General features: G+C 31.1%; 1 protein-coding gene across 2 annotated transcripts; it reads right to left on the reverse strand.

The window, feature by feature from the left end:
• Nucleotides 1-505: 505 nt before the first annotated feature.
• On the reverse strand, nt 506-10553 carry LOC110664253 (uncharacterized). 2 transcript variants are annotated; one of them, XM_021823862.2, is made up of 4 exons: nt 9147-10553; nt 6411-6633; nt 3167-3344; nt 506-1155 (listed from the first exon to the last, which is right to left on the reverse strand). In XM_021823862.2, exons 1-4 carry the CDS (start codon nt 10444-10446, stop codon nt 697-699), a joined length of 2160 nt encoding a protein of 719 aa, XP_021679554.2. In that variant the 5' UTR covers nt 10447-10553; the 3' UTR covers nt 506-696. The 2 variants fall into 2 exon arrangements, with proteins under 2 accessions (XP_021679554.2, XP_021679553.2); XM_021823861.2 differs by having other exon boundaries at nt 6411-6669.
• Between the last annotated feature and the right edge of the window lie 2260 nt (nt 10554-12813).

Here is a 12813-nt window from a genome sequence, read left to right on the forward strand (position 1 = left end):
GATTTCTACTTTTGAAAAATAATTCGTCATTTCTTTTAAATGACTTAATTTTTTTTTAATTAAAAAAATATTTTCTATTAATTATTTTTTTTTAAATACTCTAAACAATAAAAAATATAAAAAATTATTTTTTATAAAATTATTTTTCATAAAATAAATAGAGTCTAAATTAAAGATTGCACCAAGTGATTTAAACCATCCACACAATTCAATTTGTTGTTTTTTTTTAATACAATTAAATGTTTTATTAACAAATTGATAAAATAAGATAGAGAAAATAAAAAATTGTTATTTTTATATTTAAATAATTTAAAACTAATTTTTAAATATTAAAAGTGCTTAACTAAAAAAATAACAAATTTGAGTATTATAATTTATCAATGCATTCCGCAGAAATATAGATCAACATCTCCATCTCACTCAATCTAAAGAATTTATCAATGAATCATACTGAAGTCATTTTTAAGTCCATGAAATCTGAATTTAAGTTTCAATCAGAATCAAATAAAATAAAAATAAAAAATTAAATAAAAAAAGAAGGGCAAGAAAAAGACTCGATGACAGTAATATCAAGTTCCCAGTAACAGTAATGTTGCCACCATGCACAGCATCTCATTCGTATCACATTATGAAATACATAGCTCATCTAACAATATAAAAATTTCATTAAACAGAGACGATTTTAATTGCCAAGCTTCAGCTTTCAGACTGCCCAAAATACCTGCCTGAAATGGTGGCGAGAATATTCAGCATTATAACCTCATCATCAAGTTCAGACTTTGCAGCTCGCAAGCTAGCACACTTACGGAGGAGGCTTCGAAGAGCAGCACTAGTGTCTGCATCTAGTGGAGTGTCAACTGCTGCACATAAAGCAAAGAGCCAAACACAATCATGTTTTGATAGTGTGCTCATGGTTTCTGCCAGGTTTATGCGTTTCTTCAGCGCTGATACTCGTGCTACAGAATCCATTGCTAAAATAGCTGACAATGTAGGGTAGTTGCATGAAGAATCACTAATGGAACTTCTATGAGACATATTCTGAAGAATAATACATTCAGCAGGCTGAGGAGAGGAAGTGTTCTGTTCATGATCAACAGCCATGTATTGCAGTTTACACGAAATTTCAGTGCTGGAAGACTCATTGCGTGATAAAAACTGAAATAAAGAGAAAACATGAGAAAATTAGTTTAATTTGATAGAATATGGAATTATACAAGCAAAGAGGCATTGTCCCTATTAATACTTTGATACTCATCTCAACTAAACTTTTATCCCAAAATTTATTGGGGTCGGCTATATGAATTTTCTTTCTCCACTCTAAACGATTTTGGGTTAAATCCTTGAAAATGTTTAATGCTTCTAGGTCATGTTCTACCTTTTCTCTAATACTCTCATTACGGACTTTATCTAGTCTAAGCATGACTACTCATCCATCTTAACATTCTCATCTCCGCAAACTCTCATCTTAGACACATAGCCATACAATAAAGTTTTCCTTTCAATTTATTGGGAATCTTGCGATCACATAAAACTCCCATGACACGTCTCCACTTCAACCATCCGACTTTAATCTTATGACTAACATCCTCCTCATATCCCCTATCTACTTGAAGGATTAAGCCGAGATATTTAAAGTGATTACTTTGGTACAATACCACTCCATCCAAACTAATTTTTTTCCTATCACCAATTCGCCATTCACTGAACTTGCAATGCATGTATTCTTTCTTCGTCCCTATTAATACTCTGCTCCCATAAAGAAAAATTATAAAAATAAAATTGTTGTCAAAATGCTTACTATTTTTAAAATTAACACAATCACGTACATGGTTTAAAGAACGGCCGTTACATTACGTAATGACCGTTATTTAAAAGTTTTTTTTTTTACTTACCATTACCGTTACCAATGTTATTTAATGGATTTTAAAATTTGTAGATGTAAAGACTATCACAGCATTCTTTAAAAGTAACAGCCGTTCGTAATGGCCGTTACAAAAAAATTATCTTTGTTTATTTATTTTAGCACCTTTTCATTTTCTCTCTAGGCAACTAAGCCACCTTTTCTCAATTTTCCCCACAACCGACTCAAGTGAAATCCTTCATTTCTCTATAATTTTTTAAGCTCAAGAGCATAAATCATCAAATAGATAAGGTAGTTTTGAAATGAAGGAGATTAAAGAGTGAGTTACTGTTTCTTTAACTAATTTTTAGCTATTTTTAAATCATTTTTAAGTAAATATATAAATAATTAGAAAATAATATTAACAAAAGTTTTAGGCTTTAATTATATTTTCTAAGTATAAATTTAAGCTTTAAGAAGATAAAATTTAAGAAAAATAAATAATAATGAAATTTACACTTGAAATTAATTTTCATAAATTAGATAGGAAGTTTACAACCAAACCTAATGATTAAAGCTACTAGTTCCAGTCCTAGCATCAAAGTCAAAATAATTAAAAACTTTCTAGACATTCATTTTGATGGTAATAAGGTTAATTATTTACTATCTTTTCAATTATTTTTGTTTTAAATTAATTAATACTAATGATGTATAAGAATGTTTGATTTAATGTCTTTATTTAATAAATTTGTATTTATTATTTAATTGTATATCTTAGTTTTAATTATATCTTTGAAAATTTATTAACTTCATGAACTTTGCAATTTTTTTAAAAAAGTTTGCGTAGTGACAAGCTATTACCGTTAAATTACGGCTGTTACAAGCCCGTTTCCGTTACCTGTGACCGCTACCACGACGTGGCCACGACCGCGATTTAAAACCATGATCACATGTTAAATAATCATTAAAGATCATGCGCAATGCAAACATAAGATGGCAAGTGGTTTATAACGTCTGATTCTGGGGAAAAGAAAATAATAAAAAAAAAATTCTAGTTTTCAAGCTGCAAATCTATATCATTATTCCCTAGCTTAAAAAAAAATACAATAAAGCAACCACTACTGTTGACCTAGCAACATAACTATCCAGTCATGAATCTTATTTAAGACAAGCAGCAATTTTTCATCATAAATTTTGAATAGAAATATCTTCACCATTCTTGTCAAGATAAAGCAAGAATAAGACACTACTCCATTTTCAATCAAACCAACCAATCGAGCTGTCAACCCAATTGAGTATAAAGTAGAATAAAGGCTAGAACCATACCATCCGTAACACTGAAAAATCAGCAAGAAATGCATCCTCCCATTGCTTCAACGGTATTAAATTTTCCGGGCACTTGGCAATCTCAGGAATTTGGAGCATATAAACACTTTGTTCGTTATGAACTTTACTCTTATCAAGCTTGGCCACTTTAACTTTTGGAATATGAGCAGCTTCCCACCTAAACATAGGAAGCAAAAAAGTAAGTTTGATGACAAATTACACTTCAAGGTTCTGCTAATATTCCCTCTTTATACTGCTAAAGTTAATGCAAAATGCATGTAAATCCTTGGATTCAGAAACTTCACAATCCTAGCTGGACAAAATTTTCCATTGTGTCTCAACTGAAATTCTCAAAAATGGACGTGTTTACAAAACTTCCATGATTTATATATTCAATTTGCCTGAATATATGGTTTGATTTAAAAGTGTTCACAATAAAAATTAAACTAACCAGAGCAGTAGGGCAAGTAATAGTAAGGTTCAGTTATTATTGGGCATATTGAGGGTTATAATGCATTGTGTAAAATCAACCTAACTTTAATCCCAACTAATTTAGGTCAGGTACATGTATTCAAGAATGAAGATGATAAGATGCCACCGCAGACATAAAAATTTGCATAGTTAAAACCCACAATGTAACAGCCTTTAAATCTCCAATTATGCAAGTCATAATGCCAAATGACTTTTCTTTCATTCTTATACAAGTTTTGCTCTATTGAATAAAGAACTCCATCTAATAAATAGGTTATCAAGCACAATAAATTTTTACACGAATGCCATCCAGAAAAGAAAAGCACATCTCTGCTCAAATAATTCAAACTTAACTAGATAAGCCATACTTACCTAAACATACCAAGAAACCTGGTGATATTTGTTAAAAACCAATAATGTGAGTCGATCAATCTTCTAATTTCACATAAGAGGATAAAAATTTGCTTATGTTATGTTTGGATGCGATGATTTGAAAGAAGAGATTTGGATTTGGATTTAATTTTAGTTTAAATAGTGCAAATAAAATTTGATTCATTGTTTACTATAACTGTAGTTGAAAACTTATTTGAAGTGAATTTCATAGGACATATCAAATCAACACTTAAAGATTTTTTTTTTTTTTCATTTCTATGAACTTAATTTAAATTCATATCTAAATCCAAGGTTAGTGTAAAGGAATCTGCTTTGTCAGTAAAGTTGACACAGTCAAACTAATGATCTTTAATAGGTTCAATGGCCACCTATAGCTTTATAGGCAATGAGTGATGGATTTTGCCATCAAAATTTGAGATGACTTCACAACCAACCCTCCCTCCGGGGTTTTGGAATGCATAAGAAACCATAGACTATTGTATATTTTGCAAGCATTGAGAGAATTTTCAAGTAACATCATTTGTGATTGGCTTGATGATGGGATAGGACAGCGTTTTTGGCTTCATGATGGTGTTCTGCCAATGATTTGTTTAGAGGGATTCCTTTAATTGATATTCAACAAAGATTTACAGAGTCCTTTCATTATATATCCCCCACCAAAAGGTGAATTAAGAGGTTGTAAACCTAAAGGTCAAGGAGTGTGGCTTAAAGTATGACTAAAATTGTAGGATCTAGATTCTAGCATACATCTTCAAGTTGAGGACACTTGCAACTGCAACATGAAACTAGCCAAGTAGCCATGAATTACCAAAAGTAAGGCACATCATGAGATTCAGTATTCACCCCAGTTCTGCTCCCACAACTACAGCAAGAATAAACAAACAGATTCCCCAAACAAGCACAAACAGACATAGGAAACTGGTAACTAGAAATGTGAGGAAAAATCTTGAGACTTGATCATACAGGCCAATGTTGATGTGTCAGACACTTCTCAGAGTTCAGACAAAAAAAAAATCTCAGAAACTTCAAAAAATTTTCCCTTTATTATTATGTGCTTAAGGGGAAATAGTGAGGAATAGAACAAAAAGAAAAAGTTTTGACACTAGATTATTAAAATCAATATTCTAGTGTAATACTCAAATAATTATATTATTATAAATACTAAAATATATACATTTTTTTAGTACACTGTTTCCCTGGCGTTTCATTTCTTACATTTTCAGAAAATGCCCTATGGACACGTCATGTTGTATCATTTCTCGCTTCCATGTCTATGCCACTTAACCTGTAATACTAACCACAGCCATAAGAAGGTTCTGTCAACTTTTTTGCTCAGAAGTTTCATGATGTCTTTGGAGTTCTCTCAGTTTCTAATTTATATCACTTGAAAACTATTTTAAACCTGAGACACGCATTGAACCTCATAATTTCGGTTAAGTGAATCAAGTACTAATTGGTTTTCTCCAACCATATATTTGGAACAAGAAAGGGTTAGTGTCAAGTAAATTGAAATTGAAATTGAAATTGGTATGGCTTCTACAAATTTACTTTACTTCACTTCAACTGTTTGTTTATTTGCATTGTATCAAGGACAATATAAAGAGAGGATTGGGAATATTGATTTGCAAATTTCTCAATCTGAATGTTGAGGAAGATTGATGGAAGAATAAAGTGCACACAAGTGTTGTGGGTGAAGACCCTTTATTTTAGAATCAGCAAGGAAATTGCCTACCATAAGATTTTCCTTTTTCACTGGCTAGATCATCAAAATTTTGATAAGAAACTTCCCATCTTTTCCAAGGAAATGGTATCATCATCAGTTCAAAGAAACATTGCACTCTTACAAAGTCAGAAGCAATATACTTTCATGTTTCAGATTTATGGAAGAAGATTTGTTATTTTCATTAATAGAAGAGCCAGCTCATTTGGAGCTGCTTATGTGTTGTAGTTCTAAAGGGATTTTAAAAGGAAGATAACATTGTGCTCTATGATCTCTCGAGCATTCTCTTGGTAGAAAAATCTTTCTTGCCCTGAAAAAGTCATACAGATGCCACAGTAACCTTATCGAGTTCCAGAATTGCAAGTGTATTGGCAATCAACGAATGCTCAAAAACAACTAGCACATATTTGAAAATTTAACCATACTTTTACAATACAGTAGTCACAAAGTTCAGAAAAATGTATTGACCAAGGAATTTGACCATGGTTTCCAAACTGTTCACAACATGGTAAGAATGGAAAAACATCACTAGCTACACAACTTCAGTCCTAACTCATGAAATTGAAAAGATTAGTTTAAGAGGCAGCTTAAATAAACCTAATTGTGTCGGCAAGCAGCATCGTTAATTGGTGGAAAACAAGCAAGGATATAGAATGGTACCTGACACGCCTAAGATATTCCAAACCATCTTCTGGAGGTCCTGATTCAAAATCTGGTTCTCCTTCTACAAGAAAAGCAGGTCTATGGATGCTAGCATAATCTTCGTCACTGTCCTCATCTTCATCATACTCTTCTTCCAAAAATGTGCAGATGTCTTCACCCCCAAAACTCTGACGAGAAGGACCCAATAGGTTTAAATGTTCTGCCTTATCTTCAGTGTTCTCTAATTCATTTTCACAATTTTCAGAAGACACTTCCCCTGAAATTAACCAATAATAAAAAAAAAAGAGTTCTTTTTCACATTTCTAAGCATAAAGGTACTTCATCCTGAGGGCAGGGATAAGACAGAGGTGGAAACAGAGAGAACGACACATGCAAGTAATAGTGAGCAACTATAAGCACATCTTTTCATTCTCCAAATGCAAACAAATGTCATGGATCATACTGTACAACAAAAGAATATTCCCACAAACTAAAACCTGGGTTGGTCAACAGAAAAAAAAAAAAATCCCATGTACAAGGGCCATATACAAGCAGTATGAACAAAAGATTACAACCATTTGCCTAATTACACGGTTCATGAGATATGAGTCAAATATGTTGCACATAAGGACTTTGCAGATTGCTTTAGGCCATTCTTCAATGCACAAAATTATTCAAATGATTCCATCTTCCCCTCGCTGCAACCATACCTGTCCACAACAGAAAATTAACAAATCAAATTGACAAAATCAGAGCCTACTCCAGAAGGGATCCAATGGAGAAAAGAAAGCTCAGAAATGTCAGTGGACTTTTGCATCTTTGTAGGGGGAAATTATCTGGTTTATTTTTTCAAGGAAAAGAATTAGAATCAACAGAAGGGGGAAAGGAGGAAAAGATAATCAAATTACACCAAGCAGGAAAACCAGATTACATAAGACATTGTCAGAGGAAAAGAAAAAGGTAAGAAGTGGTAAAACAGATCCAAAAATCAAGAACCACTGATTTCTTGCAAACAACACTGGAGTTGAGAAAACACAAAAGACGAGCATCAAGCTTTAAGTTTAGATTCTTATGAAGGGCAGCAAACCGGAAGGAAGAAGAACAATGAGGCAGTTAAAGAGAAAATTAAGGGGACTACATACAGACAACCCTTTTGAAACCCAAACTATGGACCTTGATTATTCTATGCAGGCAATTCTAATACGTAATCTGCCTTTGATATTTGTCATAAATTTCAACACAACGCATTTATTTTTACAACAGCAGAGCACAACAGAAAAAGATATGACATCTCATGGTGGCTGCTGCAGAAAAAATATTCACACTAGCCAAAAATCAGCAACACAAGAAATTCCAAAACCTTGACTTTAGTTGTCCCCAGAAATGCCCTTTAAAAACCTTGATTTTCCCAGTACTTTCGTGGCTTTTTTAGCTTTATATTAGCCCCAAATGCTAATTTTCTAGTCATCCTACAGCAATTTACATTATCTCAAAGGTGCAGCAGATTCACAAGACAAGAATCAATGAGGGCAAACTGAAAATAATTGAATGAATAAAAAGGTGTGCAGATAAAATTATAATAATTACATGAACAAAACAAATATTATATAAAATCCTAAATCTATAATAATCCATAGCTCTAAATATAATCCTATTTATGTTAAAAACTTACTGAAACCAAGCTAAAGCACCTCTCTCTCTCTCTCTCTCTCTCTGGCATCATGAGGTTAATCTAAAATGCTAAGGTAGTGCTTGGTTCTTAGCTAAAAGCAACTTTTGCTTTTTGATTTTTTGAAAGCAAAATTTAAAGAGCACTGTTTGTTTGTACAGTTAAAATTGATCTGTTGGAAGCAAGAAAATTGCTTTTTATATAAAACTGAAAAAAAATCTTGTAAAAAGCAACAATCCAAAGTGACTCAACCTCCTTCATACCGCCACCACTTCCTAACACCTCCACCACCACCACTTAAAAAAAAAAAAAGAAATAATAATTTTTAAGAAGCAAAAATCAAAAAGCCAAAAATGCGTGAACCAAACGGTACCTAAATTAATGGCATCTTTCCAAAATAAACTTTGATCCCGGTAAGTAAACTTAGGCATATATGAAAGTTGGTGAGGGCACAATTTAGCTGCCACACTGACACACATTTGGTTGTGGTATCAGAATAGATTTATTGATTTGAACAATCAAAACAGGATAAAGAAGGAAAACAAGTTGGCAGCATGTGTATTGACTCAAGAAAACAATATGATAATGACAACTATCAACAACAACAACATCTTATATCTTCAATCAAGTTACAGTGTCAATCAAGATCCTAATTCATCCTGGCAATAGCCTGCAAAATTGCACACATCTTTCTTACTTTTTTTAGCACATATACAATTTCTTATTTGTAATTACTCTTCCTCTGGTCAAAAAGCAATCATCTTAGCAAAATGCTTTCTTTTTACTTCTTAACTGTAAGCCAGTGTGGTTTTAACTACATATGCAGCAGAAAAGAAGGAATGCATTTAGCAGAGTTCACAATGAGAACACAGAAAATTATTCATATTTATTACAACAACACACCATAAATCAATCCATTTCAATGATTTTTTTAATTATTTTGTAGATGAAATATATGAGTTTTAATAACATCACAACGACTTCTAAATAAAAAACTGCGGAAAGTAAAACTTAAAAGAATACCTAGCAAATTCAAGATGCAGCAAAATAACTTAAAATTTTTACTTTAAAAAGAATATACTCACCGAGAATTCCAGGGACATCTTCCTTCCTTCCAAAGATCTGTCGAGGATCAAAGTTTATGCAAATGTTCTTCTGACGCTTTAAGCCTGCCAAGTCATTATACTCCTTTACAACAGCATCTCCAAGGCCAGTGTGTATCGCTCTCCACAACTTTCTCTGGTCTACAATGTTCACAAACCGCAGGGCCTCCATCTCCTCTCTAGAGTATTTTCTTATTTGATCCCCATTCTTTTGACCACCGTTTTGAGCTTCACCATTTTTAATACTTATGGCTTTGCGAACTTGGATCATTTTGTTTTGCTCATTACTAGTCTCCAAAATCTTTTTTCCATCCTTTCCCTTTCTTCGTGGCCGCTTTGCCTTCTTTCTATCAGCTTCTTGTTTCTCATTCTTCTTTACATTCCTCTCTGCAATCTTTAAACCAACATTACCAGTTTTGGGGACTGGAACGGTCTCAATCAATGCTATATCATCAATTACTTCGACCTTCAGGGAAGGTCTAACAGACTCATCAATTCCTTTGAGACCCCCCAAGATTCCTGCAGTAATGTCGAAAGCCGAAACCTTTTCCATGTGGATTTTGTCTTCAAAGATTGAACCAGCATCAAGTTTTGCCAATAATTGCTTCTTTTTGGCTTCCAGCAAAGTCTGTGCTTCCGTTTTTTCCTTCACGAAATGCTCCTTTTTCTCTACAATGACAGAACCCATTTCCACTTCAATTCCGTTTAAATCTCCTGTGTCTGAGGCTCCATGTTTATCAAATTCTTCAGCTCCAAGGTAACCCACTTCACTTTTCGCAGAATCCAGCTGTTCCTCTTTCTCCGTCTTCACATCGTTGATAGTCCCTTCAATCTCCCCTTGGCTTTTTTCACCACCAAAGACAGAACCCACAATACAATTCTTTGTTTCTTGCACCTGCACGCCCATCTCAACCGGTCTGGCAATATCTTCACTGTTCCCTTCACATCCAAAAGACCAAGAAACCAAATCACTAGGAATGACCTTATCTTCACCAACACAACCCAACATTCCTTTATTCTCTTCAATAATACTACTGCCATGAGGTTCAATGAAAGAGCACTTAACCTTCTTAGAGGAACTGGGACTGGGAATGTCTTGCACGATTTCTTGGTGTTCTTGCGCGGATGAAGTAGTGAAAGATGATTCTTTTGAAACCTCTTGCTCTTGCGTAGAGATAGAAGTGGAGGGTTCCTGTAGTTGCTGAAGGAGACTTTCTTCGATCTCTGTCATTCTCCTCTTGGACCCAACGCATGCATCAGAGTCCACATTGTCAGCCATCATTGAAAGACGAGTAGGAAGAGAGAGCAAAATCGCTTTGATCTTTGAGATTTGCAAGTGCAGAGAGAGAGAGAGAGAGGAGAGAGAGAGAGAGCTTTGGGTTTTAATAGAAAGGGGTATTGCAAGTGCAGCGGATATATTGCCGCAGCAAACCAATGAACAAATTCGGTGTATTACATTAAAAAAAAATGGTTTATTAAATCTAAATTTTTTAGGTTTTAAAAAAAAAATCTTAAGGGAATTAAAATTATAGTTAAATGAATTAAATTAAATTAAAAAATTGATAAATTATAATATAATTTTTAAAATTTTATTTATTAATAAAATAACTATTAATTTAAATTTTATATTTAATTAGTTTTTATTAATTTTATATTTAAAAGGTTATTTTATTGATTAAAATATATTTTAATATAATAAATAATTCTAAAATTATATAAGAATAAAGTAATCATAAAAAAACAGACTACAATTTTTTTTTAAATTATCAATTGCATAAAGTAATCACGTTATAATAAAATAATAATTTTTTATGTAATAATAAAAATTTTTCTAATTATTAATTATGTAAATTATTTTTTAGTTATCAATTTATTACTAGATATATTAATTTTTTTAAATTATTGAACAATTAATGTGATTTTAAAAAAATTAATTACTATTTTTATTTATAAATTATAAGATATTTTATGATTGATTGTATGGTTTATACTTAGTCTATAACTTTAATAATTATTGTATTATAATATGATTACTCTGTATTATTAATAAGTGTGATTATTTCACGACTACTTTATTATTATGTAATTTTTAAATTATTTATTATATTAAAACATATTTTAAACAATAAAATTTTTTTAATAAAATTTCAATTAAAAATAAATAAAAAATATAATTTATATTATAAATATTTTTATATAATAAATAAAAAATATTTAAATATAAAATTTAAATCAATTGACTATTTTATTAATCAAATAAAACTTTAAAAATTATATTATAATTTACCTGTACTTTCATAAATTCAATTTGGTCATTTAGCAACTGTGACAACTAATTATGTTTTGGCTATAAAATATACAAAAATAATTTTACTACAATAATTAAAAACCTAAAATTTTTAAATTTTTTAATCCAATAGGCTAACAAATTTTGCATTTGGCATTAAAGACGTTGAATTTAAATTTCTATGATATCAATTTAATATTAAAAAATTCATAATCAACTAAATATATTAAAGTTTATAATTTTAGGGACATCTGGTGTGAGGTTAATAATAAATAATTATTACTCTTATAATTTTGAACTCCTCGTCAATGTTTAAATATTTAAAGAGATTATATTAACCATTAACCTAATTAATTTTTATACTCTTCTAAGGGTTTAAATCAGTGTTATTAAATATGGTCCGAATATTGACCTTATAAAGAAATTGGATAAATAAGTCAGTAGTTCAACTAATGAGTCATTAAAAATTAATTAAATATAAGCAACTATTAACAAATAAATAAATATAATTAATTAAATTTTAATTATTTAAATGAAACTTTAACATTTATTAAGTTATATTTAATAAAATTTAATAGTGTTTTTAAATTTTATATAAAAGTATTCAAGTAATATAATGTATAAAAATTTATTTAAATGTATAATTTTTTTAATATTTATAAAATATTAAGCATATGTTAAAAAATAAATATCATGAAATAAAAAAATATATAACTATCAAGTTAGCTCAATTGATTTTGCTTTTAAAAACTTTTTATGAGGTTTTGAGTTCAATTCTCTATACCAATACTAAAAAAAAAATTCTATGAGATAATTAAACTGATTGGGTTAATTGGGTGACACCAGTTGACCGATTCAATTTTCAGGTTGACCGGGTCACACTGTATCACTTCTTTGTCTAGTTCAATTATAAATTCAGACCGATTTAAGGGTCAATTCAACTGATCGGTTCGATCCAGATTTAATAATTACGGTTTAAATATTAACATTAGGATACTAAGTTAATGATTATCCTCTCTGAATATTAAAATATACAATAATAACATTTAACATTTGTTTTTTAACTTTCTACTAAACACGTCTTAAAGTAGGTTAAAAATATAAATGATCATACTCAACGAAGTAAACAAAGGATTAAGAAAATGGGAGTTTTGTCTCCCTTATTCAGTAAGAGAAAACCCTTATTTCTCTCTTTTCCAGTAGTTGTCTCACTGTAATCGGTAGTCATCCCTGATCCTTTAGGGTTGGGGAAGGCTCTTTACCAATTGGGAGGAAGGAGACTCTCTCTCCTCCTATCGGTTTGAGTGTGAATAGGCTTTGGTATGTTTATTTTGTTGTGGGTTGCAAATCTAATGCTCAAAG

This window comes from Hevea brasiliensis, chromosome 6 (genome assembly GCF_030052815.1).
Source record: "Hevea brasiliensis isolate MT/VB/25A 57/8 chromosome 6, ASM3005281v1, whole genome shotgun sequence".
NCBI lineage: Eukaryota > Viridiplantae > Streptophyta > Magnoliopsida > Malpighiales > Euphorbiaceae > Hevea > Hevea brasiliensis.